Source organism: Colletotrichum higginsianum, assembly GCF_001672515.1.
Source record: "Colletotrichum higginsianum IMI 349063 chromosome 7 map unlocalized unitig_7, whole genome shotgun sequence".
Lineage (NCBI taxonomy): Eukaryota > Fungi > Ascomycota > Sordariomycetes > Glomerellales > Glomerellaceae > Colletotrichum > Colletotrichum higginsianum.
In genome coordinates, this window is record NW_017263917.1 from 4,296,119 (window position 1) to 4,323,073 (window position 26,955).

General features: G+C 56.1%; 10 protein-coding genes across 10 annotated transcripts; 5 read left to right on the plus strand and 5 right to left on the minus strand.

The window, feature by feature from the left end:
• Window positions 1–695: 695 nt before the first annotated feature.
• Window positions 696–2,438, plus strand: CH63R_10980 (uncharacterized protein; the record flags this gene model as incomplete). Its single annotated transcript, XM_018305954.1, has 2 exons — window positions 696–1,487; window positions 1,563–2,438. 2 exons carry the CDS (start codon window positions 696–698, stop codon window positions 2,436–2,438), a joined length of 1,668 nt encoding a protein of 555 aa, XP_018155378.1.
• Window positions 2,439–2,807: 369 nt separating this feature from the next.
• CH63R_10981 (uncharacterized protein) lies at window positions 2,808–3,868 on the minus strand (the record flags this gene model as incomplete). The annotated part of the gene is made up of 2 exons (XM_018305955.1): window positions 2,808–3,016; window positions 3,265–3,868. 2 exons carry the CDS (start codon window positions 3,866–3,868, stop codon window positions 2,808–2,810), a joined length of 813 nt encoding a protein of 270 aa, XP_018155379.1.
• A 1,827-nt stretch (window positions 3,869–5,695) lies between these two features.
• On the minus strand, window positions 5,696–6,023 carry CH63R_10982 (uncharacterized protein; the record flags this gene model as incomplete). Its single annotated transcript, XM_018305956.1, has 2 exons — window positions 5,696–5,912; window positions 5,986–6,023. The coding sequence occupies 2 exons, from the start codon at window positions 6,021–6,023 to the stop codon at window positions 5,696–5,698; spliced, it is 255 nt and encodes an 84-aa protein (XP_018155380.1).
• Window positions 6,024–9,567: 3,544 nt separating this feature from the next.
• CH63R_10983 (Ankyrin repeat protein) lies at window positions 9,568–11,805 on the plus strand (the record flags this gene model as incomplete). Its single annotated transcript, XM_018305957.1, has 2 exons — window positions 9,568–9,737; window positions 9,810–11,805. The coding sequence occupies 2 exons, from the start codon at window positions 9,568–9,570 to the stop codon at window positions 11,803–11,805; spliced, it is 2,166 nt and encodes a 721-aa protein (XP_018155381.1).
• Window positions 11,806–12,383: 578 nt separating this feature from the next.
• CH63R_10984 (Pectate lyase) lies at window positions 12,384–13,757 on the minus strand (the record flags this gene model as incomplete). The annotated part of the gene is made up of 3 exons (XM_018305958.1): window positions 12,384–13,113; window positions 13,196–13,516; window positions 13,618–13,757. The coding sequence occupies 3 exons, from the start codon at window positions 13,755–13,757 to the stop codon at window positions 12,384–12,386; spliced, it is 1,191 nt and encodes a 396-aa protein (XP_018155382.1).
• A 1,682-nt stretch (window positions 13,758–15,439) lies between these two features.
• CH63R_10985 (Major facilitator superfamily transporter) lies at window positions 15,440–17,322 on the minus strand (the record flags this gene model as incomplete). Its single annotated transcript, XM_018305959.1, has 7 exons — window positions 15,440–15,711; window positions 15,768–16,009; window positions 16,065–16,349; window positions 16,431–16,606; window positions 16,663–16,814; window positions 16,864–16,984; window positions 17,152–17,322. The coding sequence occupies 7 exons, from the start codon at window positions 17,320–17,322 to the stop codon at window positions 15,440–15,442; spliced, it is 1,419 nt and encodes a 472-aa protein (XP_018155383.1).
• Window positions 17,323–17,990: 668 nt separating this feature from the next.
• CH63R_10986 (3-carboxy-cis,cis-muconate cycloisomerase) lies at window positions 17,991–19,529 on the plus strand (the record flags this gene model as incomplete). The annotated part of the gene is made up of 3 exons (XM_018305960.1): window positions 17,991–18,288; window positions 18,354–18,862; window positions 18,930–19,529. 3 exons carry the CDS (start codon window positions 17,991–17,993, stop codon window positions 19,527–19,529), a joined length of 1,407 nt encoding a protein of 468 aa, XP_018155384.1.
• Window positions 19,530–20,568: 1,039 nt separating this feature from the next.
• CH63R_10987 (3-carboxy-muconate cycloisomerase) lies at window positions 20,569–23,062 on the plus strand (the record flags this gene model as incomplete). The annotated part of the gene is made up of 3 exons (XM_018305961.1): window positions 20,569–20,698; window positions 20,756–20,816; window positions 21,043–23,062. The coding sequence occupies 3 exons, from the start codon at window positions 20,569–20,571 to the stop codon at window positions 23,060–23,062; spliced, it is 2,211 nt and encodes a 736-aa protein (XP_018155385.1).
• Window positions 23,063–24,013: 951 nt separating this feature from the next.
• Window positions 24,014–24,937, minus strand: CH63R_10988 (Aldo/keto reductase; the record flags this gene model as incomplete). The annotated part of the gene is made up of 1 exon (XM_018305962.1): window positions 24,014–24,937. The coding sequence occupies one exon, from the start codon at window positions 24,935–24,937 to the stop codon at window positions 24,014–24,016; it is 924 nt and encodes a 307-aa protein (XP_018155386.1).
• Window positions 24,938–26,412: 1,475 nt separating this feature from the next.
• CH63R_10989 (uncharacterized protein) lies at window positions 26,413–26,955 on the plus strand (the record flags this gene model as incomplete). The annotated part of the gene is made up of 2 exons (XM_018305963.1): window positions 26,413–26,504; window positions 26,661–26,955. 2 exons carry the CDS (start codon window positions 26,413–26,415, stop codon window positions 26,953–26,955), a joined length of 387 nt encoding a protein of 128 aa, XP_018155387.1.

A 26,955-nucleotide genomic window follows, 5' to 3' on the forward strand; every position in this document is an offset into this window, starting at 1 on the left:
GCCGGGGACCCAGTTCGACTTTGGCTCTTTGGAGTCTTGGGAGTCTTGAGACAGCAACAAGCTCGGAACGCAATCGTGAGTTGATGCCGCGGCACGCGCGGATGGTGCAACCAAACATCACCTCCGCTCGGCGGGCATTAACTTTGCAGTCTTATTTCCTGTCAACGGTCCTGTTTCCGAATGGCCTTGTGAAACCCCATCCGCATTACACACCTGCGCCTCTGGGTGTGTGCGACCGAATTAGAAAATGGGACGGGCGCCGCGCTAATCTGATCTATCAGTAGTAGCTTTGGCAATGGTCGCAACGAGCCGCCATCTGGCCTGTTCGCTACATCCTTCCCAGCAAAAGCTAAAAATGATTGCCCGGGATGTGATTATGGCCGGGGGGGTATCGAGGACATCCTGGTGAAATAGCGCCTGAACTGGTCGTGGCCGTGGGGTCCTCGTCGTTCGACAGAGAGGACGAGGGAGTCCATAACATGGGCGAGGGCGTCTGACCGGGCCGCCGTTAGGTTGTCTTCTGCTGGCTTGCTCTTTACTTACTACCCCCATCCTCTCCCTTCTCCTTCATACTCGTTTCGTCTTGTGTTAGTCTGTCAAAGGTGATCGATCGAGGTGGCTTCTTGTTGGACTCGGGTATAATATGTTTACGAAAGAGAGGAAGCACACATAATACGACGACCCGACATGAAATCATGGCGCAGGCTTGCCTCCCACGGTTATTACTGCTTTTTCTCTCGGCCTTCTTCTTATCGGCGGCGGTAGTGACGGCATCGGCGGCTGCGGCGGCGGAGAGCGAAGGAAAGGGGCAATGGGCGAGACGGATCGACGGAGGCGATTACAGGTCACCGGCGGAACATCAGCGAAGAAGGGCAGGCCATGGCTTGGTTCATGATGTCTTGGTCCACCGGGCACAGCCGCCGACGCCGGCGTCGGACAGCAACAAGCCGGCCCGTCTCGAAGACCGCGTCGTGTTGACGGAACCTACGCCGGCGGCCCTCTTTGGCGGCTCGGTCCTGGAAGCCCGGCAAGGGTTCGACAACCCCGAGGAGGCCATCAACTCGGCGTCACGGTCCGCCCAACAGGCCATCGCGGCGGCATCTCAGTCGGCTCGGGAAGCCGTGCAACAGGCCAACGACCAGGTCAGGCAGGCCCAGGATCGGCAGAGGCAGGCGGAGGACCAGGCGAGGCAGGCCAACGAGGCGGCCACGCGGGCGTCGGCATCGGCCAACAACGCCGTGGCGCAGGCACAGGCGAGCGCGCGGCAGGACATCGCGCAGGCGCAGGACGCGGCGAGGGAGAGCGCGAGCAGGCAGATCGCCGAGAACCTGGCGAGGGTGACGGCGAGCGCGTCGACGCAGCTGGCGTCCCAGGTCGCGAGCGTACAAGCCAGCGCCGCCAGCGCCATCGCCGCCGCGACGCAGTCGGCCAGCGCTGCCGTGCAGAATGCCCAGCAACAGGCGCAGCAACAGATCCAGGCCGCGAGGGTATGTCCTTCTTCTACTTCTTCTTCCCTTTCTTGAAGTCTGCCAGATCACACATCTTAACTCTGTTCATCTTAGGACGATGCAAATATACGGATTCAACAGGCACAGGGCACCGCCGTATCAGTCACGCAGGCGGCGCTCGCCGTCGTCGGGGCCATCATCGGCTCGTCCCTCCTCACCATTCTGGGCTTCTACCTCTTCACGCGGTACCGGCGGAACAAGCGCAGAGACCAAGCGGCGACGGCAGCGGCACGGGGCTTCGGCCGCGAGATCAGCTACCCCAGGCAGGACACGCTCGTGACGACCAACGGACTGGCCTTGCTCAACGGGTACTCGCAGGACGTTAAGCGCTCAATGTCACCGACGCGGCCGGAGACGGCGCGCACGACGGCGTCGGGCAAGATGGGCTACGCCTTGAGCAACTTTGGCGACGGGGCGCCCAATTTCTCGCGCATGACGACGTTTGTGGGCAGCACGACAGCACCACCGCCGCCGCCAACGACTTCGTCGTCGTCGTCGTCGGCGGCGTCTTTCAAAACGGGGGGCATGGGGGCACCGCCGGGGTCCATGTCGGTGACGAGGAGGCCGGTGCCGGCGTCGCCGATGAAACCGCCGGCCTTGTCTCTGTTCCCTCCGCGGTCGAGGGATGGGTCGCCGCCGGGAAGCGGTGGGACGCTGCCTCCGACCCCTGCCCCTGCGCGAGACCGGGAGCCGTCGGTGGTGTCCATTTCGCCTTCGACAAGTCATGGGGTTCCTGTGAATAATGACAAGCTGGGCACGGTCGACGAGGAGGAGACGGACGAGTTCGGGGAGGGCAGCAAGAACTGGCTGAGACGGACGCAGACTGTGAGTCCGTTTGGGCACCTGGCGGACAGCCCGACGGAGGAGAAAGATCCGGGCTGGCCGTTTATGAGATCGGCCTCGCCTCCGCCGCCTGCGAGGCTAAGGTGAGGAGGGCGAAGGTGAAGAAGGGTGGAGTGAGTAGACCGGGGGAGATATCAGGACGGCGAAAACACTTAATGCGCTTACGGAGTACGTTTTCATGACTACTCTTCAGTAATTCTTTCAGGGCCACTCCCGAACTACTTATTGTTTTTATTACTAACTCCTATATCTCAATCAAAATGCTTCATTACACTGAACGCCGATGCAAAACAAACATTCTCACTCCGTCACGTTCTTCTTCTTCTTTTCTTCTTCTTCCTATTCTGAACGGGGTGCTGTTTATCTCTGCGAGAGACTAGGAGAGTAGAGGCAACCCAGTGAAAGACTCGTGAGTAAGTTGGGTCCGGAATGGTGGGCAAAAAAGAGAGTTTGGTCTTAGGTTCGAGGCCGCCTCCACAAACCACCGTTGCTGCCGCTGCCGCTGCCTACATGATGCTGCCGAAGAGCGTGTCCGTCATGACGCGAGGGAGCAGAGATGTTCTGGTTCGCGTCTCGGGCGATCCTCGCTTTGCCCGATTCCCAGAGACAAGGGCCCACGGAGCAGGACGTCGAGATCGAACCCGAGACGGCGGGCGAACCGGTGTCTATGCGACGTTTGTCAGAGAACTATGTCCCCGTTCACTTGGCGTTGTGTTTGATCGGCGGCACCAGCATGGTTCGTGTCCAATTGACAGACAAGGGAGGGGGGGGGGGGGGCATGACTCTTCCTTTTCTCTCTCTTTTTCTCAGTATTCGGGCACGCTTGGGTTCCCCTTCAGCCCCGACGAGCTCAGGCTCCCACTTTCCTTCGTTATTCTTGGAAGGAGTTTGCATTACTGAAAGGTCAACGTACCTGGATGTCTAGATGTGTCAGGCGAGCGACTGGACGAGCCAAGGCGGAGTTTCTGCTCGAATTCGGTCGAGATGCCCAAGATAGACGGCAGGGCGGAGTCGATCTGGACGGCCTCGAGCTCGCGACGTATCCGATCAATCTCTGCGTCGCTGCTTTCGACATTGCCGTTGTCTTCTTCTTGGCAGCAGCCCTGATCCGAGGCGGTATGAAGCTCGGCTGCCACCTTGAGGCGGATGATGGCGACCTGCTGCTGGAGCTGCTGCGCCATGTGCCGGTCCATCTCACTCGGCGCGGCGGAGGATGTCACCGAGATGGCGCCCCGGCGACGGGGTCGCCTGACCTGAAAGGGCTCCGGGGGCACGGAGAAGGAGCGCGGCACGTCGTGGCGCGTGAGGAACATGCCGTCCGGAACGGGTTGAGACCACAGAACCGATGATGATGTTGATGATGACGAGGGAGAGGAGGGCGGCTGGCACGGCGGTGACCAGAGCCACTTGAAGTGGGCCGTGTCGTTAAAACGGCTTCTCCTTTTGAAGAGGCTCTCGTGTCCTTCGTCGTCTTCATCTTCTGCCGTCCGTTTTCTTCGGAGACCTGTTTCGGGCATGGTGTTTCATTTGGCTCTCAAAGCGAGACGTCTTTGTTCTTTGCTGGTTGGTCGATGGCTTTTTGGAAAATGCCGAGGGTTTTTTTTCCTCTTCCTGGCTGTAGTGGATCAAAGTGGTATTTTACCGCGACGGCTCATCGACCTGGAACTGAACGACGCAGAGAAGACGGATCTCGGTCAAATGTGGAGTTTGTACAAGTCGAGGTGAAGCGAGAGATCAGGCGAGGTGAAGCGAGGCCGGTTGAAGCTGTGTCTCGTTGACGGTTCGTGCGCTGGCGGGGTAACTGTCGACTGAGTCGCCGACTGGCGCGAGGAGCGATCTCCCCTCCCCAAACCTACCCTCGCTCCGGATCTAGCTAAATGCTTCCTCCTAGTGGACAAAGATAGGTCCATGCTAGGACATCGTTGGCATCGTGGCCACCATGGGGGTATCATGGGTATCATGGCGAAGACAGTGTAAGGTTGGTTTCCAGCCATCAATGACCTAATAGGGGTTTGAGGATGAAGGATTGTGAGGCCCGTCCACACCTCAATCTGCTCGGAAGCGTGGTGCTGTACTCCCCTATCCCCCCGAGATCATCCCATCTTCTGTTGCGGATGATCGTTTCACTCATTCCGTTAAGATTTTGGAGGCTCAGCGTCGGCGGAACCCGTAACTGCCGGCGGTCCTCGACGGCGGTCGTCGACACAGGAGGGCCCGGGTAAGCAGAGTGATCAACGAGCCCGGCGGGCGTAGAGTCGGTGTTTCCGTTCGTCGTCGACGTCGTGTTATTAAGGGGCCGTTTATAGTACTCCCATCACGCAACAAACCATCAGTCCCTATGTCAAGCTTGGGAACATGCTGGATGCAACAGCGTCACTCCTTCAAAAATAAAATAAAAAGGCACCCTGAAAGACGTTTCGGGCAGATGAAAGCCGGGACCCGCCGCCATGGTGGGGATACCCTGACACGCCTTGAGAAGAGTCGCTGGTCGTGCGTGCGTGTGTCCCTCATGCCACATCATCGGGTTAGCGTTGTGTGTGCTGACCACATCGTATACCGTCTCATATCGGTATGATCAACGGATGGCAGGCAGGCCCCCAATCGATCGAAACACTAGCTTGGAACCTTGTGGGAAATTGGGTGATACTATCGGGTGTGGACATCTTTTGCGCCTATGACAGACATCCCGACCAGACTCACTTACATCCTCTAATCAACGGTACGGTATGCGCCAACCTAACTACTCGTTCTTGGCCACAACTCTCTTCACACAGGAGCCAGAACGCGATACCGACCTGTCGTCCTCGGCAATCTCGTCTCATTTCCCGTCAAGACACGCCCGCATTCCGAAGACATGAGACCCAGCACGCCCCATCGTGAGATCTTAGCATTCCTCAGCCCCGCCGGCTTCCACATCCCACCCAGTCAGTCCATGAGCCGCTACCGGTTCCTCAATCCTCCATGGCCCAGTTGGCTAAGGCGTCCGACTGTTAATCGGGAGATCCCTGGTTCGAGCCCAGGTGGAGGAGTCACAATTGCACTGGGACGGGTTCGCTTTCGCCTTTTTGGTTCGTGTTGGAGCTTGTGGGTTTTGGTCGGCGACGATGGCGTGAGTGAGACTGTGAGCGGTGGGGAGGGGAGGGGCCACGGGGTTTGATGGCATTCTCACATGTGGATGATGTTGAGTGGGGAGAGAGTGTAAGAGAGAGTATGTTTGCTAGACGGTGATTGAAGGCCGGCGCATGCTTTCTTGGGTATCGGACAACTACTTATACAGGAAAGGAACAAAAAAAGTAAATGGACGACGAGGCTTCATGAAAGGACGTTCCACGGACGAGCCCCCTTCACCGACGACTGGAAGAACCAAATTGCTGGTCAAACTTGGCCAGTTCAGCAGCCGCACGGCCCGGCCTGTCTGTTCCCTGCCCCGTAACCCAGAATCTCTCCATCGGATCCGATGTGGACGAGGATCTATATGTGGTGTAGGGTGTTTGATAGGTCGGAGTGTCGCGCGGCCGTCCAGTGGTGTTTGCAGAACCGCTATAGGTTGACTGGGGGTAGCTGGGATGTGTTAGCTAAGGTTGGCGGCACGGCAAGGTGGGATGGGGGAGTCTGGTCTTGGTAACCGGCGTACCTGTAAGTGGGACGCTGGTTGTAGCTTGATCCGGACATATTGGCCCTAGTTACTTCTTGGGGGAGGGGCGGGAAAGATCTTGAGGAGCTTTGGGATGGTTGAAAGTGCACGAACTATTGTTGGTTGCTGGAGGCGGTCGGTGTTGGTTGTCGAGTGATGATGGAGGCCAGATCAGACCAGACCCGACCAACAACGACACCACAATCCTAGATATATATATACGAGAGTTGCACGACTGATACAGCTGGGATTGCAGTGGACTGCAATCGCATCACTCGTTGCAAATCTAGTAGAAGAAGACATGTGGAATTGGAAGAAGACGCATCATCCCCTTGATGGAGTTTGAGGCCATGAACCACAGCACCAATGTGAGTGAGTGATTCACGCCCAGGGGGTAGGAAGACATCGTTGGAAAATCCAGGATGAAAGAGGAATGGATGTATATGTTTAGGAACCGGAAAAAGTCGACATGGGAACGATAGGCGCTGGCGCGGGATGGAACGGGGTACACTCGAGACGGGAGCATAGGGGGTGAGCTATGTAGCTTCGCAGTCACTTGACCGTCAGACCAGTCATGAGAACATCGAATTAGGAATATGGAAGCTAGCGGGCTTCTCTTCATTACGAATGGCATTCAAGAACCAGATGGGTATGATGCGGTGAGTGGAGTGAGAGGAAATAAAAAAGGTATCTGGAAAAAGCGTAGGGGACCCCTGGTGCGGACTGGCTGGAATGGCTTGAGCACGGGTGGTGCGTGGGGAGCGTGGGGAGCTTAGGGAGCTTGGGGACAGCTTCTAGGATGGCCAAGTGGCTCGCCACTCGGGCTGGATCTGGACCGGCTTCCAAGAGACCTCTGGCGGCTCCCCCACGGTTGAAACAGACGCCCGCCCGTGGAGGAGTGCGAGCGGGCGGGCTAGTGAGGGCGGGAGTTGGCGGGCGGGGGAGATGAGATTGGAAGTGGCGCGGTGAAGTGACATGGCAAAATTTCGCGACAACTAGGAAACTTGACGACGGGGGACGGGCGGGGGATGACGGATGGGCGGGAAAATCAGGTCAGAAGACGGAGCAACGGGCGATGGAAGGGGAATATGGGGATGTGTGGATTGCTTAGATCCCGGCCGGGTGTATCCAACACCGGGTGGCCTCTGGCCAGTCGAGAATAGACTAGACACGAACGACTCGGTCAACGTCAGGGACTTGAGTGGACGACTGTTGACATCACGGCTTTGGTTGACGATGCCTCTCTCGGCTGGGCGTAGATGTTTTGTAGGACAAATGACGAACGAATCTACCAACTCCCCGCCGCGCGAAGGGGGGCGGAGCCGGAATACGGAAGCGTAGAATGAGTTTATCGAGTTTGGCTCTTCCATGCCGTCTTGGCAAGCGAGAGGATGCCCTGCAAGTTGACCGAGCAAGGGAAGACCGGGGGGGTCTTTTGAACGTGGATGACATGACAGGCATATAGACTTCCGGCCGGTGCCGCGATGGCTGCCATTAGAGAGCGCGGCATGAAAAGCCGAGTGTGGCTAAGGTTGAATGAGACTAACGATGAAGTAGTAAAGAATAGCCGCCGAGGCCGCCGCCAGCAACGTTGTTCTTTGGAACCAATGCACGCCCAAGCAGGGGAGGGGATGGATGAATGTGGCTGTTGCGGCGGTGCATCATCGAGGGAGGCACTGCAAGGAAGATGTAGTAGCATTCGGTGAGTGTAGTTGAGGAAGAGAGACATGCCAACTCAGAGCTCACTCAGGGTTTGAGGCCAATGCCGACAAGCGCCAACTTCGTCATTGCTCTATGAAAAGCGACAACTGATTTCCGGGTGAGTTAGTTGGGCAGTTAGGCCGCTATACTCTCGTCTCATGATAGAGACCGGAAGACGAAGTGGAAGAATGATAATACACGGATAGATCTGACTGGGGGAGACCGTCGGCAACCGGCTCACCAGCTCAAGAATTGTGAAATTACGCTGCGCAACAGTTTCAAATTTCAACTCATCAACTGTTCAACTGTTCAATATACGTACATACATACTTACTTAACAATGCTTTGGTGATTCGCAACCAATGTCTTGTCCAGCAGGGGTGTTCACATCCATCTCTTACCCCCCCCGGACAGATCACCTAGAGAGTCGCCTTTCTCACTCACCTCACCGTGGACCGAATCAAGTCACCCCACTGAGGTTGACTGGGGGTTAGAAGCTTGAGCCCGTCGCACGCGATTTCCGGCACGTCATTCTCCCGTAGCGTGGGCATGGGGGCGCCTAATGGCTCCCTCCCCTCTCCTCCCCCCTCCCCCCTCCCCCTGTGGCCGCTGCAAGCTTCGCCACTGCACCCATCCGACTCTGCCTAACAGGGCTGTTTTTCACTCCCCCGCTCACTCACACTCACACTCACACTCACACTCACGCTCACACGCACACTCGCTCATTCGCTCACCCATTCACTGGTTCACCCATCGTTCTCACTGTACGACAGCTGCGACCCGAGTTTACTGCGGCTGGTTCATGCCGGAGCCCTCCTTACACGCACCGTTCCCCGTCCCCGTCCTGCGACTCCGGAAGAATTGGGATGAAGTCATTCCCATCCGTCCAAGGACCGACAACTGCCCCCGGACGTCCATTGCGACAGCTGACGCCTATGAGGACGGGAGGATCGTTGGCACACCCGACCTAGTCCAGTTGTGGGCGCTTACTGGGATCACTCCAAAAAGTGCCTCAAGCTGAACAATCTCAGTCTCAGACAGCGAGAAATCCCGGTGCCTAAATCAACAATCTCGGCTTGTTTGATGTCCTCAAGCAAAGCAAGCTGCTGCTCAAGCTATAGCTCCGTCGCGGCCGTGGACATGCTCACCCATCGCCAACTCCCGGCAAGGTCTGTCATCTTGTGATGACCGAACATACTTCCTCGTCCTGTGTGCCCTTTGCTGGTCTTGGAATCAAGAATCTCTCTCACACAGCCCTTCTCTTGTACGGCCTGGTATGATCAAAAATACGGCTGGGCCCCCTCCTAGGCACACACACACACACACACACACACACACAGCTGAGCCTCTTTACCCTGCATCCCCGGCCTACTGGCACACAACCTCCGTTCTTCTATTTCACATCTATTGGCTCCGCCAGACCACTTCGAAGACCTCCAGGCTGTGAGTGAATTGCTGTGCTACCCCGGCCTCCCACCCTGGCTGTCGAAGGGGGGGCCGGTCAGTCCCATCAGAATCCAACGCTCCTTTAGCCTTAGTTGTTTGTTTGACCCCTGCCCCGTTGCCGAACCCCGTCTCTCTGGCCATGGCACGCCGTCTCTCGCTCTCTCACTCACCGGCGCCATGCACCATCCTTCAGCTCATTGATAGTCTGGTCATTCCCCTCACTTCTGACAACGAGAGTCCGCTTCGATCCTTCTCGTTGCCCATCATGTCCCTCGCCCCATCCTGAATCTCTTGCTTCAATCTTTTGTTTGTCGCTTGGCCTGTAACAGCTCTCTCCGTTTATATACCCCAGTGCCCTTCATACCCTCACTTGCACGCTCTACATCAACAAACGTGACAAGGCTGTGGCGGCCAGCCATCACTCTTTGACTTGCAATGTCGGCTTCACCTTCTAGCTCGCACGCCACCCAGACCGGGCGCCCGTCGCTATGGAACGAGTCTTCTGAGCGCAGATTGGCCAGGCTTTATGTCTACACAACATTGCCTCTCGAGAAGATCGTCAAGGTCGTCCACAGGTCGACTCCCGGCAACAAGGACTGCCCAGGGTACGTACGACTGATCACCCGTCTACTCTTCTGCGCCGGGCGCAACTATAATTGCTGACAATACGCGCGCAGAAAGGATTCCGCCAACAAGAAGCTCAACTCAATCCTAGACAAGGAGCCGCGATGGCTTCATCCGCGAACCCGAACCGACATGGAGCGCCGTATAAGCGCCCTCGACAGCTCTCCCACGCGCCAGACGACACCCGAGAACGCCTATTCGCCGGGCTACCCCAGGTCCATCTCGTCCGACTCCCGATCGCATTTGAGCGTAAACCCGGACTTCAAGCACGAGAGCGGAAACAGCCCTACCGTCAACGACTTCCAACCTTTTGAACACTCTCGATCATCGTCCGCCGGCTGGGGTCCACCGACCGCCGGCCCGCTTCCGACCTTGTTGACGACCGACTTCGCGACTGTGCCGCCGCCCGAGATGGGAATCCGTCGTCAGACCACTACACTGACCCTGCAGGAGGTGCTGTCGCAGTACTCGACCGGGTTCATCCGTCAAGTCGACAAGTTGCTGAAGCGGTACACGATGCCGAGCAACACCATGAAAAACCAGTCCCCCATGGACGAGGACCGCCCCGGCACCGCCGACTCTAACCCGGCGTCGTGGATTTTCGAGTACGACGCGCCGCAGGGGAACTCGGAGATGGGAGCCAGACCGCTTCCCGGTGACTTTTTGAACCTGCATCGCCATGTGGCCAGACAGGGTTTCTGCATCGAGGGGTTTCCCGAACACGACTCGCGATCCTGCTTCTGTCACTTGAAGAACGAGCTCACCTCCGAGTCGTGGGTGACAGACACGGGCCCGTCGCCGTATGCCCAGCACATCCTCCTCCACGGCGTGCCCCCCGACGGAAGACTGGACCAGCGCGATGCTTTCGGCAACACGATCCTCCACCTTCTCGCCGCCGGTGACGCCCGTCACGAACTCCTCTTCAGAGCCATCGAGTCCTCGCCCAACCCGTCGGCGACCAACAGCGCCGGCCAGACTTTTCTGCACGTCCTCAACGATACCTGGTTCGCGCACAAGGCCGTCTCTCTCTTCCAGCTCATCAAATACCTGCAGCGCTCCGAGTTCCTGTACGCTTGCGATGTCTACGGCCGCAACTTCTGCCACGTCCTGCACTCCAAAGAGCACGGCATCCTGGACCGAGACACGAAGAACGCCCTTCTCAAACTGTTCGACGCCATGGAGTACTGCCGCCGCGACGCCTTCGGCAACATCCCCGAGTCCGCCCCGATCGGACTGCCTGTTCGCCGGGCGTACACTGCTGCTGTCGGCCAGGAGATGTCGCCAGCGCGGGGCTCTCGCACCTTGCGGCAGGTCTCGTCGCCGATCGAAGAACAGGCCGAGCTGCTGAAGCTTGTCAACGATGCGCACACACACGTGAGGATACAGGACAAGCAGGGTCGGAACGGCCTCCACTGCCTGGCCGACGCCATCCTCAGCCAGGACTCCCTCTTCGCCAGGTTCCCACAGCACCTCCCCAACGCCAGCGGCAAGGAACAGCAACAACCGACTACGGCGGCGGTGGCGGCGGCGGCTCCTGGTCGCAAGCGCAAGCACAACAAGCCCGTCCTTGGAGGATCGCTGTTCGACTCGTCCAAGGACCGGCTCACGATCCGCGAACGGATCGTCAGGGACCTCATCGAGCTCGGCGTGGACCCGAACCACTACGACAAGTACGGCAACACGGTGCTCATGGCCTTTGTCGCGCAGCTGCCCGAGGACGACGACTACAAGAAGCCCGTCCAGATTCTCGAGTTCCTCATCGAGGCCGGCGCCGACGTCAACGCCCGCAACAGGAACGGCGAGACGGCGCTGCACATCGCCGTCCGGAGGGGCAAGAAGCTCGCCATGCGCACGCTGACCCAGCACGGGGCCAACGCGCACGCGCGCGACGTCGAGGGGCGGAGCGTGCTCCAGGTCGCCGACCGGATGGTCGTGTCGTCCAAGCAGAACATCCAGTACTCCCACTACGAGGCTTGTCATGCCTGGCTATCCGGGCAGGCCAAGGCCGTGCAGTCTCCGACGGTACATCAAGAATGGGAGCTGAGGTAGTTGTGAGGCATGGGGAGAGTCCCTGTACGTGCTTGTTGCTGGGGAAGTTGGGAGTTGGGTTGGTTGGTACACACAAAAGTTGAATCTGGTCTTCTTTCAGCTGTTTTGAGGTCGACGGACAGTGGCTTGTGGCGTTGGGCGCCTTGACTACGAGAGGGATTGTGATACGATATGCGGACATGAGCGAGGGATATACGATGCTTACTTATGGACGGGAGTGGACTTTGCGGATACCCGAGCCGAGTGAGGACTGTACAGGCTGCGCAGGCTCATTTGAATTTATTCATCATCAAGCGCTTTTCTCTTCCATGAGGTTCAACCAAGCGACGCAGTGAAGTCTCCCTCGTTTCTGAAGAAGTGAGGCTTCGTTAAGGCCGTTGCCAAAGCATGTATAAATATATGTACGCATCAAGTAAATACAGAATGGTGAAAGTTGCTTGGAGTCCTGCAAGGCATCCCCCCCCCTGAATACTAGCTCGAGTGATCGCCACCACACAAACCCCACGCTTGTCAGCTTGTCAGAGATATTCTTCTTTTATGGAATACAGCGTTGTTGCTCCATTTCAAGCCAGAAACACTCAAGCGTTGGTGCTCGTGGTCTTGCCAACGCCGGCGTTGGCCTTGACCTTGGCGGGCACGTCGGCGACGCCGATGTGGCCGATGAGCGAGGACTTGAAGCCGCCCAGCTTGGACAGCGCGGCGGAGCTGGTGAGGGTGTTGACGACGCCCGAGTCGCGGGAGCGGTTCCACTCGCAGATGTAGCCCAGGGACGAGACGCAGCGCGAGGCCTCGTCGACGGTGTTGACGATGTAGATGTTGCCGCCGTTGGTCAGGCTGGCCGGGGTGACGGGGGTGGTGACGGCGTCGAAGTAGTTGCCCTCGAGCAGGACCCAGGTGTTGCCGTCAATGTCGAAGGCGTGGCCGCCGACGTTCTGGAAGTAGTTGTTGACGCCGTGGAACAGGTTCTCGCTGCCGGCCGTGTTCTTGGTGCCCATGTGCGGCGAGCGGCCCGAGACGTCGTGCAGCCAGTTGCCGGAGAAGGTGTAGTAGTCCTTGGCCCCGATCAGGAGCGCCGTCCAGTAGTGTTTGCCGTTGCACCCGGCCGACCACTCGGACCGGCCGTCGAACTCGTTGTTGGAGATGGTCACCTTGCCGGCCGCGCCCCAGCCCGAGACGATGAACTGCCGCCCGATGAGCGAGATCTTGCAGTGGTCGATCCACACCCGGTCCGACCCGTCGAGCGTGATGGCATCTCCGCCCCAGACGTACTGCGGGTTCAGGTTGGTGATAAAAATATTTTGAAAAATTCTGAAAGAGCAAGAAAGCGTATCAGCTACCGTCTCCGCAGTGTTTTCCCCCAACTTGTTAGGGAGTTTAATGATGCCCTTACACGTTGCTCTTCCCGCCGCGCACGCGGAAGCCCTTGCCGATGATGACGCCCTTGGACCCGACGCCGACGATGCTCTTGTTGCTGTTGACGTCGATCGGGGTCTTGGCCGCATTGTCGTACGTGCAGTCGACCCAGGTGCCGCTGGCCGCGTCGCAGGTGTCCTGGATCCAGGTCTGGCCCTTGGACGTGCCGCCGGGGCACTTGGTAGTGCGGTTGTCGCTGCAACAGCGGCCCTTGGTCGTGCCCTCGGTGTTGCGGAAGTCCCAGGTGCGGTCGATCATAATGGTCCGCGGCGTGCTGTCAGTAAGCCACTCCTTCAGCCTGCGTTGATGATGTTATTGTTAGTTGGTTCAACTTGACTTCAACCGAAACTTCTTTCTCTCCCTCTCTCTCTCTCTCTCTTTCTCCTCCCACCCACTTACTGAGCAATGCTGGAAGGGTACTGAGGCGCGGCCGAGCCACCACCGGTAGTCCCGGCGGCGAAACCGAACGCCTTGCCCTGGACCTGAGCCGTGGCCGTGCTCGCAAGAGCGGCAACCAGCGAGAAAAGAGAGGCCTTCATTGTGTTGGGCCAAGGAAAGAATGACGATGGTTGGATGGAAAAGAAGTGACACGAAGAGTAGGGAGGTTGAAAGTAGAGTCGAGGTAAGGAGGGATACCCAAGGATTATATCCTTGAGGGGAGACAATCTTAAACTAATAAGTCTAAACTTCTAATAGCCGTGTGCACATGGCCACGATGGTGGGGCGACACGAGGAGGCCCTGCGATAGTTTATCTGTATTTCCACCACATAGCACCGTCCTCACCGATGCAGCGGTCCCTCAATCTTGGAATCTTCCGTACGATGGGAATCTGATGCCCCCGCAAACCCTAGTGCGAACGCTCATTGGCAGTGGGCCCGGCAAGTGCTTCCTCATCCGGAACCCTGGAACTGGAGTAGCCCTGAAAGGGTAGAGTTGAGCGGAGACTTTCTCGGTCAGGGTTCTCAAGATGCTACACTGGGCGGGCTTGTCAACTCCGCTTTCCGTCCACATACAGATCGATGACAGGGATCCGGCCAAATGAAAGGAGCTGAAGCTGAAGGGCGGCTGCTTTACGAATCGTGCTCCCTCCGTCCCAACCTGGGTAAACACTTCGTTGTGTGCTCGTCATGGGTTCTAACTACTCGACACAGCTGTTGGATACCTACGGATATCTGGGCCGAATGATAGAGATCAGGTGGGTCAACCGGCTTGGATCTTTCGCTAGTGTCGGAGCTTACGACGACCTCAAACTCCCTAAGCCAAATCAATCGTGTGGAGACTCATCTGGGGGGGCTACCGATAAACACCATGCTGTGTAAAGTTGCACAAACGAACCGTCTATGGACGGCTTATTTTGTTTGCCTCTCTGGAGAAACTCTCGCCTGCGTCAAACATGGTGTATCACTCACACCTGCCTTGTAGGGACGTGAATCAAAATGCCATCATGATCACAAGACACGAATGGGGAGCGTGGGAGAGTTTGGCCAGTATGTTCCAAGACTCAATCTCAGTATTTCTTTCAGCCAATCCTTGACCCCAACTGTCTCTTCGCAACCGTTGTCGAGCGTCACTCGCCCAGATACGGGGCGACCAAGGCTGCCATTTCGAAAAAGAACAGTGGCGGCGTGCAGGCAGTTGAACTACGTCGAAAAGAGTATGCAACTCGTTAAATATGACGTGGCACTGAGCACCAATCCTTTGCTTGCCAAAGTAGAGACCAAGTAACAAGGCTCTCAGAAATGACACCAAATAAATGACAAATGCAATAGATCTGTGCAAAAAAACAGAAACAGTGTTCGTGTTGCGTCGTGGAACAGCGCAAAATAGATTCGATAATGCCAGACATCGACGGGTTGTCAACGTTGGGGAGAGTGCTCGACAGACTCAAGAGTCCTCGCCAGGATACCCAACAGATAATCAACCCACCCTGCAGTCACATTGGCATGATTGAAAGTACATGTACACGATATGTTAACTCTCATTAACACTAGTTGTCCCGACCACAACGAATCTCATTGCAATGCCAGCGATGTTGCTAGAACGTGGCAAATCGCGACCTCCCGCTACGGGAGCGCCATGCAGCAACAAGCCCAAGAAACCTCTTGGCATGTAACACGCAACTTCCAGTATCCTAGGAAACCCTCAAAGAACACATCGAACTCCGCAAACACTGGCCCCAACCTCTGATCCGGAAGTGAAGCCGGTGTTGATATCTGGATATCAATACGCGTACAGTTTGACGTTTTCATCTTCGCTCTCCCGAATCTTCTTGTTAGTCCTAATCAGCCAGAACCTCATTGCCCAGGCGCACATGATGCTGGTGGCAGCGAACGCGATCATGCTCGAGAAGCCCATCATGTACTTGGGCCCATCGGTGCTGGGCCAAAGATAGGCGCAGTAGATGTACGCTAGGTTGGCCGTCACGTTGACGAGAGAGTAGGCGACCGCTTTCTTCTCGGGAGTTTGTGACAAGGTGTTGCTAACCCAGCCCACTGACAGCACATTGCTTAGCCCCCTTGCTATGGTAGACAGAGGTAGCGTGACTTACGAATTACACTTCCTACACTGTATGCTCCCGTCGCATACAAGAACGTCGCCACATACCTAACGACATTGTTGGTGCTACCGCAGCTCATGGCGAAGCCCACGATGGCGAGAGATAGGCCGGCAGTAATGTGCCACGTCCTTTCGTTGAGCTTTCCGCTGGACCAGGCGAAAGGAATTCCAAGGAAACCAGAAACAAAATAGGGAGGAGCGGTGAGCAGAAGAGCCGTCGTAGATCGAAATCCCCTAAGAGACATGTCAGCCCCAGCTCTGTACCGTTTCATAGATCAACCCAACTCACATGGTACGGACGATTGTGGGGAAAAAGTTGTTGAAAGAACACGCCGAGATATGCGTGTTTTGCATAAAACAAAAAAGCCAGGTCTTTGGATCCTTGCAGGCTTGCTTGAGACCATCCCAGGTAGAGCCGCGCTCTTGTTGGCCAACTGTGTCGCGACGAATGCGATCGACCGCAAGCTTTCGTTCGTCTTCGGTCAACCAGCGAGTGACAGAAGGATCATCGGGAAGGAGAAAAAAGCCGAAGACGGCGACCAGAGCGGTGACCGAGCCCTCGATGATGAAGAGCCTGAGTACACGTTAGCCAAGAGCTTGTGTGTGTGTGTGGGGGGGGGGGGGGGGGTGGGGGGGGGTATGGAAGAGGTTGTACCATTGCCAGCCGGCGATGCCTTTCACTTGATCCAAAGTGGAAAATGTGGCAGCCGCGATCAAACCAGAACAACCAGTGCTGACGACTTGTCCAGTATACAAGAGAGAGATTCGAGTCGCAAGCTCCTTTCGGGTGTAGAAGATCGACAACAGGTAGAGAGCACCCGGGTAGAAAGGCTACATTCAGGTTTAGAAAAAAAAAGCATTCGTGGGCAACGAGTTCTTGCACTCACTGCTTCAACAAACCCGAGAAAAAAGCGACAGGCGACCAAGCCGGAGTAGTTTCTGACTCCCGCAGTAGCGGCAGAGACGGCAGCCCAGCCGATCATGCAGGTTGACATATAGATCGAGGGTCTTGTACGGGTCAAAAACATGTTTGACGGCACTTCATTTGTGAGCTGAATTCCACACGGACTCTTGCAACGATGGCATACCTTGCATCAATAGGTAGCCAACAAAAAGGATCGAAATGGCAGTGTTGTATTCGACTCCCTTGAGTCCCAGATCCTCCTCCAGGGTGTTGAGTCGAGCTTGTGGCAGGGCATTTCGGTCGAGCTGTTTCCATGGTCAGGACAATCTTTGTAAAGTCGGAGAGTCGGAGAGATATCGGACGTAGTTCATGAAATACATCGCCCAAAGGATCGGCTACAGACACAAGCAACCGGGTTAGCACCACAACGATGATTTTAATGATGGAAGCTATAGTTCTTGACGCGACTTACCATGATTCTGCGATCGAGTTTGCGGACAAGGGCAATCTCCACTGGGTCGGTTTTCTCTTCCGCGCCAGAGTAGTCGCCGGAGACGATGGCCTCTCCCTTGTCCGACTTTTCGCTGTGTTCGACCTCGAGTGGCCCTCCATGCTTGGAATCTGGTCCAGAGTTCGTTGTCATGTTGGTGGAAATGGAATAGAAAGGAGAAGAATAGGGAGGGAGAGGAAGAGAGTCTAAGCTAGAAACGAGCTGTCTACCACGGGAATGAAAGAACGACAGATGGCGAAACCGTCCGATTTATATACGATGTTTTCCAGTCAACCAGTCAACCCCGGGTTTGCGGAGATGGTTCAGACACATCCCCAGGAAATCCACGTTCCCCGCAACAGCTTATCCTACCATATCACTATTAGAGTCCAGCAAGCGGTCCACGGACCAGTCCACGACGATCTGGAGGCCCCGGCGAAGCGGAACTTGGCCCGTGCTATGCCGATACGCCGCTACGCCGCTACGCCGTTACGCCGCGCCGCACGGCCTTACTCCGTCCCTATCCCGCCCGTCGGTGACCCGTTACTGCGTTATCCCGTGCCCCCGCGGCTTGGAAGCTGTCCGCGTTAGATCGGACGATGACCGGCAGGGTTTCCGCCCATGACAAGGAATAAAACCCACCGAGGGGAACGCGTCGGCGCATCGGATGGATTAGCGATGACTGCTGCAACCTCGAACCTTTTTGTTTGGTATAATATCACGCCACAGACGTTCTCTGGTGGTGAAGAATCGACCCCTCGATTGTCTGCATTCTCACTTCTTCCTTTATTCTCTTTTCTTGTAGACGCGAATCTGCCACCATGTCTGCCGCTACCGTCTTTGACTCGACGCTCTTCGGCAACATCTTCGGAACCGAAGAGGCGCGCCAGGCCTTTTCCGAGCGTTCGTACGTAGCCAACCTCATCAAGGCAGAATGTGCTCTTGCCGAGGCCGAAGAGGCCGAGGGGATTGTGCCCGCTGGTACTGCTGCCGCGTTGAGAGAGCACTGCGACGTCTCCAAGATTGACTGGCAGCTTCTTGCGGCGCGCACGGAGATCGTCGGATACCCGGTCCTGCCCTTGGTCGAACAGATGTCCAAGTGGGTGGCTGAAGAGACATGTAAGCAGACACATCCTCCACGGCTTTGGCATGTTGCAAGGAATACTGACAGGCAACTTCGAAAGCCGGTTACATCCACTGGGGCGCCACCACCCAAGACATCATGGACCTTGCGTCGGTTCTCCAGATGAAGACCGGTCTCGAAATCGTCGAGCGCCTCCTCCGCAAGGTCACCTCCACACTCGAAAAGATGTCCGCCGCCTACAGAGATGTGCCGATGGCCGGCAGAACGCACCTGCAACACGCGCTCCCCATCACTTTCGGATACAAGTGCGCCGTCTGGCTGGCCGGCTTCCGGAGGCACGTGAAGCGTCTCGAGCAGATCAAGGAGAGCTGCCTGCTGGTCCAGTTCGGCGGCGCGGCCGGTACCTTGGCCTCTCTGGGCACGTCCGACAGCGGCATTCGCGTCCGCAAGCGGCTCGCGACCATTCTCGGCCTGCAAGATCCCGTCATCACGTGGCACGTGGCGCGCGATACGGTGGCCGAAATCATCAACTACCTTGCCCTTGTCGGTGGTAGCTTGGGCAAGATTGCGTTGGATTTGATCATCATGTCATCCAACGAGCTGAACGAGGTTTGTTGTACTTGTTCGCTATACACTTGAACGTCGGTAGATGCTGACGTTTGTCTCCTCTTCCAAGGTTGCCGAGCCCTACGTGCCGCATCGCGGTGCCTCATCGACAATGCCGCAGAAGCGAAACCCGATCTCGAGCGAGGTTATCCTTGCGCAATCCAAGATTCTCCGCGCGCAAGCCGGTCTCGTCCTGGATGGCATGGTGTCGGACTTTGAGAGGGCGTCCGGGCCATGGCATCTCGAGTGGGCTGCCATCCCGACAGCTTTCATCTCTATTGTCGGCTCCCTGCATCAGGCAGAGTTCGCCCTGTCTGGTCTGCAGGTCAACAAGGACGTTATGATGACCAACCTGAAGTCGACGAAGGGCCTGATTGTCGCCGAGGCCGTTATGATGGACTTGGCAAAGTACACTGGCCGCCAAGAAGCACACGAGATCGTTTACAAAGCGTGTGTTGAGGCTCACAAAAACGGCATCTCGTTGCAGGAAGCCCTTGAGAAGTCGCCGCACGTCACCAACCACCTCGCATCAGCCGAGCTTTCCAAGCTCTGCGATCCCACGAGATACCTTGGCTGCTGCCAGCTGATGATCGACGAGCTGCTTGGTCAGAAGACGGCAAACACTAATGGGTTGACGAACGGCAACGGCTTAACCAACGGTAGCCATTGACCCCTCCTTTGGAAGGTTGTTGAGCAGATAGACGATAGACAGTGGTAGCAGAAACACAGATGCCAAACCGAGTTAATGATCAACCCCAGCCATGTCTTCACTGTGATTATTCGTTGTAAATCGCTTGCTTCATTCTACAGGACCTCTGACTCATTCATACCACAGAATTCAACAACCTTCTGTTCTCTATTTGAATATTAGCATTGACTAGCATATGTTCAATTCGGGAATTGGTTAGCTTCCTATGCCTTGTCCCGTGTTGCCGAGCCAAAGCAAGAGCCGCTTACTTGAAGAAGTAACAAGTCAGATTGAGATTTCAATGAGCGCTGGCTCTTGTAGGAACCTAGACAAGAGTATTGTTCTGCAAGCAGAAATGTGTGTGCTGGCGGCCACTGTGCAGCGAAATGTGTAATTCCAAGATTTCGATTTGACCGTGACCCTAACCCCAGCATGAGATGCAGAGGTTAAGGGGAAAATGGACAACAGTCGAAGCAGTCCATACATAGTCTTACGTGTAATTCGAATGCCGTGCGACATTGAGACCTCGGTTAACGCGTCTGTAAGCACCATTTCCATTTTCTGGACAAACGATTGACGAACAGTGACCTCCCCTTCATTCTATCGTTATAACCGCCCGTTCTAATCCGTAAACCTTCACCATGTGGCTGCACAGATGACTGATCGGTTGAGGCAAAAAACTGGCAACCAAATCTGCGACGGCTCGTCTCGCTCCTCAAACAACTTAACCAATCATCAGCAGGGGGGAGGTTTGGCAGGGAAAAGCGCCACACCGAAACCGCTCACCGAAACCGTGGGCCCATGCAGCTAACCGATTTATGCAATGAGACCACTGAAACGACTTCTTTCTCAGTGGTTGTTGGATTCTGGTCGGACTTGACGATCTTCTCCAACCCCACACCATTTCATCGCCATTCCATATCCATTGTGCATGCGCCTTTCGGTGCGCTCAAGGCTAAACGAACTCCAGAAAGTGTCATATTGCAGATACATCAGAATGTCGATGTCATTGAGAATATGAATGGACCGAGAAATCCGTCGGGGGCGCACTCTGGGCAAGTTTGGTGAGACACAGCCCTTGTCGCGTACCCAGCTTAACTTGATACCAAGGAGCCAGTCACTAACACCTTCTCAAGCGATCGCTGCCGTCGGTAAGCAATCATTGCGAGGGCTGGAGAATGTAGCCCGAATGACTCTGCATACTCCAGTTCATGGACTTACTGGAACATACTCAGACGGAAGATCAGATGTTATGGCGATGGCGAAAAGGTATTAGTTATTGCGATCGCGAACCGCCGAGCGCATCCTGTTCCGAGTCCTTCACAACTACGGTACTGACCACTAGCTACGCTTTAGTGCACCCCGTGTACCACGGGAGGCGCGGCTTGCATCGTGTCAACGAAATTAAAGCGCAATAGAAAGAGAAAAAGGTGAGCTATCGCCGATGGTCGGCTTGTGACCCAGCCCGAGATACTGCCAGTTAACGCGTCTCTAGCTACTATCAAAACGAAGGTGTCGATGACAGTGGTAATGGTTCTGCTCCCTCCAAAACACCGGAGCCTGCCATCAGTGCGGTTACGCAGGCCTCAAAACCTCACGATCAAGGACTGTTGCAGCAGCAGCATGTCGTCACGGGACAGTCGCCGTTAAACCTCTTTCCTGTCAACAGTACAGATAGACCAACGACGACCACATGGCCGCGTCAAACAGACGTCTCGTCAGCTTCCAGAGCCAGACAGGGACCAGAGCCTGTGGTTGGGCACATGGGCAGACTGGTGTCCAACGACGACCAGGTTGCCATGTTTGCAGGGTCATCGACGGGCGTCCACTTCATCAGTCAGGCTGAGCAACAGCTGCAGATGCTGCGGATACATACCGACACGTTCCCGAGTAGCGTATACAATCTCTACCTGCACAACATTTGGGGCGTCCCTCCCAAAGACTCCGAGTCGCAGGTGGTTGCTGCAATGATCTCCCAACTTCCTCTCAACGCGGCGGGTATCCTCGAAGCAACCATTGACCGCTGGACACCGCTTTACCCGGTTGTGCACAAACACTCTACCCTCGAAGCTTTCCGTCGGTTAAGCGAAAACCCCGAGCATGGCGACCCCAGCACGTTGCACCAGGTTCTTGGCCTACTTGCGCTAGGAACCCTCGGGCTCCCGGGTTCTTGCGTCGAGAGCCACCAGCACTTCTTGTGCCTTTCCGAGACGTACTACACAATGGCTTCCGCCTTGACGAACATTCTTCATGAGAGACCGTCTCTGCCAACACTCCAAGGGCTCGAGATTTCTCAGATCTACCTGCAGTTATCGTCACGTTATTCGGTCGCTTCTCAGCTTGGCGGGATGGCTACCAGAATGGCACAGAACCTCGGGCTTCACCGCCACTCTCAACGGTTCAAATTCGATCCTCTAGAGACCGAACTGCGGCGTCGCGTGTGGTGGTGTCAATACTCGCTCGATACGTGGGTTGCCCCATGTCCCCCAACTCGCCTCTGTCCAGACGACAAACCTGACATGCCTCACAGGTTTTCCAGCGCCTATCACGGCATGCCCAGGCTCATCCGAGACCAGGACGTGGACACCGATCTCCCGTCACGGGTCGATCACGACCAAGTGTCTCGCGAGAGCGTTGCTTTCCCCTTGCCCGGGGAACGGTCCCAAGTCGACACGGCATTATGCCTGTTCAAACTAGCCGTCATCGTCGGAGAGGCCCTGGAAAAGCTGTACTCGACAACCCGGCGGCGTGGTGGCGTAACAAAGGTCAACCAACTGCAAGCCGAACTGACCATGTGGGAACGAATGCTACCCATGCACAAGGCGGCCGACCCCGAAGACGACGGCGCAGACCTGGCCCCTGTCGCAGCGATAGATACGTTCGAGGTGACGTTCCTCCGCGCTGCCTTCTACAACGCCACGGTCCATGTGCACCGGCCAGCCCTCGCCTTCACGACGGCCGACCCGCAGTTCAACGTCTCCCTGCTCGCGTGCGGCCGCGCCTCGGCCGAGCTAATCCGACTTTCCGCCACCAGCGTGTCCGATTCGAAAAACGACGACGGGCCGAACCAGGGGATCGACGCCGTCATCATTGCCCACCTCTACCCGAACGGGCTACACATGCTGTGGCAGGCCGGCTTGACGCTGCTGTTCGCGAGGTGGAAAGGTCAGCCGATCGCAGGCGACGAGGAGGACGAAGACCTGGTCAGGAGCTGCGCCGAAACACTGCGGCACTTGAGAGCCGGCGACGCGAGTGGGTATGTCGCCCAGTGCGCCGACGTCCTCGACATGCTCCGGGAGAAGACCTTTTCTGCCAGAGAGGCCCAGCAGCCGGCGGCGCTCGACCAGTTGCAGTGGAACGTCTGGGATTGGCCCATGGCGTCGGCGTTGGAGCTTGCAAACACCCTGGACGCCATGCCGATGGATCTCCAGTTTGACACGGGATTGGGTCTCTACGATCCAGGGGTTGCTGCTCAGCAGAAGACGACGACGGTCAATGACGAGAGACGAGCGTAACTTAAGTGTGGAACTCATCTCTGTTTTCGACCCACATAATTATGAATGTTGTGTCTTCTTGCCTGGCTGATTTTCTATGCTGATGTGAGCTTTGAACATTGCTGCAGTGTATGTATGGGCTCACAGTAAAGGTTGACAGGGTTAGAACGGGTGTAGAGGGTTTTGAGAAGCATGCCCAAGCAAGGGCTTGTCGTCGAAATAACAGTAACATGTGAGTGAATTCGGGACCCTGTCGACCCACGCTGGTGAACTGTCTTGTGACCTATAGCCTTGGAAGACCTGGGACCTGGATCGTGGGCCAACAGTGCTCCAGACGGGTCTTCGTTGATGGCGATCGGATGGATGTACAGGGGGTGAGGGGTGGTTGACAGGCACGGTACCCGACTGCGATTAGGTTGCAGTTGCATGAAAGCTGGAAAGTGTTTTCAGTCATAGGCAAAGAGCTATTCTATGCCTAGCTTGAAGCGATGAATCAATCGGGTGGACTTATTTAGAATGAAAAAAAGGGAGACTGTGGTCACATCACAAGCATGGGAGGAGGAACCGAAAAGATTTGAGAAAGTTTTAGGCCATAAATTCGTACCAGGCTTGACCTGATGTGCTGTCTAGCTCGCTCATCTAATATCTATCTCTGTCTATGTCCTCCCAACAAGGGAGAAATAAAAAGGGAATCCAAACTCCAAAATCCAAGAAAAGTCTTCGGCGGTGGGGGGAATAGAGCGCCAAAATGGCGCTATGTAGCAATCAACTCCTTTTTTTTTTGAATGTCCTGGATGGACGACGTGCGTAATGCGTCACGTCGGCAAAATGTGTAGAGGCTGTTCCAATGCCCTCAGGATGGAGGAATGCTTCAAGGTTTTTTGCCCGCTGGGTTTTGTTTTTGTGTCCCAAGCAGTGTTTATGTTGCCGATCGAGAGTGCCCCGCGAGGCAGATGTCGAGGACCACATCATTTACTCCTTGTGGAGGGAGCCGGTGACGTAGTTCTCGTCGAGAGCGTCGATGGTGGCAATGTCCTCGGGGGAGAGCTCAAAGTCGAAGGACTCGAAGTTGGACTTGATGCGGTGGGCGGTGAGGGACTTGGGGAGGACGATGTTGCCGCGGGCGGCGTTCCAGTTCAGGAGGATCTGGGCAGGGGTCTTGCCGTACTTGGCGGCGATCTTGCCGACGGTGGCATCCTCGAGCTTGTTGCCGCGGGCGAGGGGGGAGTAGGCCTCGATGGCGATGCCGTGCTTGCGGCAGGTGTCGACGAGGTCCTGGCGCTGGCAGAAGGGGTGGACTTCGATCTGGTTGACGGCGGGGACGACCGAGGTCTCCTGCATGAGCTCCTCGAGGTGCTGGGAGCTGAAGTTGGAGACGCCGATGGAGCGGACCTTGCCGAGGCGCTGGGCGGTCTCGAGGGCCCTCCAGGAGGCGATGCGCTTCTCCTTGTCGTCCGAGGGGGAGTGGATGAGGTAGAGGTCGAAGTAGTCGAGCTGGAACTTCTCGAGCGAGTCGCAGAGGGCCTTGAAGGTGGCCTCGTAGCCGTGGTCGGCGTCCCAGAGCTTGGTGGTGACGAAGACCTCGGATCTCGGGGTGCCGGTCTTCTGGAACCACTGCTTCAGGGCGCGGCCGCAGGCCTCCTCGTTGGCGTATCTGGCGGCCGAGTCGATGTGGCGGTAGCCGGCGTCAAGCGCGGCCATGACGGCGTCCTCGGTCTCCTGGCCGTTGGGCGCCTTGTAGACGCCGAGGGCGATCTGGGGGATTTCGTTGCCATCGTTGAGTCTGACGGTCAGACGGGGAGAGTCGCAGGGAGAGGCGTATCCGGAGTCCTGGCGGGTAGGCATAACCTTCTCCATGCCGATCTCAGGCTGACGGGAAGCGATCTGGGCGGCCATTGTGAATGTGTGGTGTTTGTGTGTGTATAAGAAAAATGTGTGTTTGGTAGATGGAAGGGGAGTTGTTGGTTTATTGGGTATCAAGAGTGAGGTTGTAGTTGTTGGTTTGTTAAAGGCCGTTTGAAGTGATTGAAGTGTGAGTGATGCTTCCAAAAAGTGAGAGCAGATGTTGTCGACTTATTCGTTTCCTTTTATCCTTTTCGACGTCTCTCTGTATCTCGCCCTATTGCCTATTTCGGACCGATGGCGTCGGCTCCCTTTCTCTCTCTCACTCACTCTCTCACTCTCTCTCACCATCCCCTTGTCGCCAGCCGCGGACCCGCCGTGATGAATTTCCCGTATGTACTGGGTTGATGCCACTCCCTCCACCTCCACCTTCGTCTTGGATGGGGGATCCGTTCTCCAACATGTTGGTGCCCCATAACAATTTTTTAGAGGGTCGGTACATCGACGGTGTTGAGTCGGTCCCTCTCGACGTAGTGTACTGTGTAAAGGCGAAGTCGTTTTTCGAGTCGGTGCCGGCGGTTCCCAGTCGGTGTCCGTCCGTTGTCTCAACGGTGCCAGGTTGATGCCCCGTTATCTCTGGGCCTTTGACCCGCTGATTCTGGATACAATGACGTAGAAGTTCTCCGCCGGTGCTGGGCCGTTGCTCCGCCGGGAGATGGGTCCGATGACGTGCCGGGTCTCCGCCGACGCTGGGCCGATGGGCGACGTCCGAGTCAGGGTTTCTGTGTATGTACGGGAATGCAGTGGCTGCTGGCTTGTTACAGTACGCTCGCCTATCAGGTTTACCTGGGGGCAGGCCTCAGTCCCCACTGCCGAATACCGACCTTGGCTGCTAAACTCGACTCATGTAGGAAGTACTCGGGCGGCATAAGCGACGTATCAGACGGGTTGTCCGGTCTTGGGCCTCGCTGTGGTCCTTGTATGAGGCTGAATTTCAAGGGACCCGGGTTTTGGCGTGTTGGGAACACACTTGAGCCTCACTGGAAAACAGAAATTTCACACGGGATGTGGCAAATACCGATCTCACGTTAGCGCAAATCTTACAATCTACATGAGAAAAATTACAAGCAAGACCACCAATAAGAAGACTGAAAAATGGACGATGAAAAGGCAAAAGAAAGAAAAGAAAATGAACAAGGGACAAAAAAAAAAAAGTCTGGATACTGGTGCAAAGCCAAGCCTCAAGGGACATGGACTTCGGTCAATTATTCCCGAAGAATACGGATGGGTGCATTAGACGCCCGTTTACAGCCGCGGTGGAAAAGACGCGAGACGTACGAGAGATGCAGTATCGGGCACCGGCATCGAATACGGCTGGGGGGAGGGGAGGATGGGGGGGGATGAAAGAAACCCATTTTTCCACGGAGACGTCGAAAGAATCGGGCACATCCCACTACAACTCACGTCTAGCACGGTTGCCTGGGTAAGGTAATTGTCAAAATGAAAAGCCGCACTAAGCGACAGACGCAATGTGCCCCAAAGTGACGTCAAGGAACCCGACAGCATCACCGGCCGAGGTGGGCCAGGTCCAAAACGTGGATGCTGCTCGAGCCCCATCAGAGTATGGATATGAAGCCCGAGAAGTTCCCGCAATTGTACCCGTTTGCGTGAGTTGTGTAGTGTATAGTGAGTGGTGGTGGTGGTGATGATGAGTGCGCAGTTTTGCTTGGTGAAGGTGGTAGGTACGTACGTACGTGCGAATGTAACGGACAGACAGACAAGACAAGACAAACCTGGCATGTGGATCGAAGAGCTGCGGAATGCGAGTCGCGAATTCGCCATTCCTCGTGTACATGGGCAAGGAAGGTATCCGTACAGATACACCTACGTATCTCGCATTGCTCGAGATCCCCAATGTCTTTCGAAAAGTTGTTCTAGCGCAACCCGCTGCTTGGGCCTTTTGGGAAGGGCTTCATCCCTGCATCACATCTATGATTGGCCTAGTTCCTTGCGAAACTCAGGAACGTGGTTTCAGACTCTCCCCTGATGTCATTGGAGGGTCCGCTGTGTAG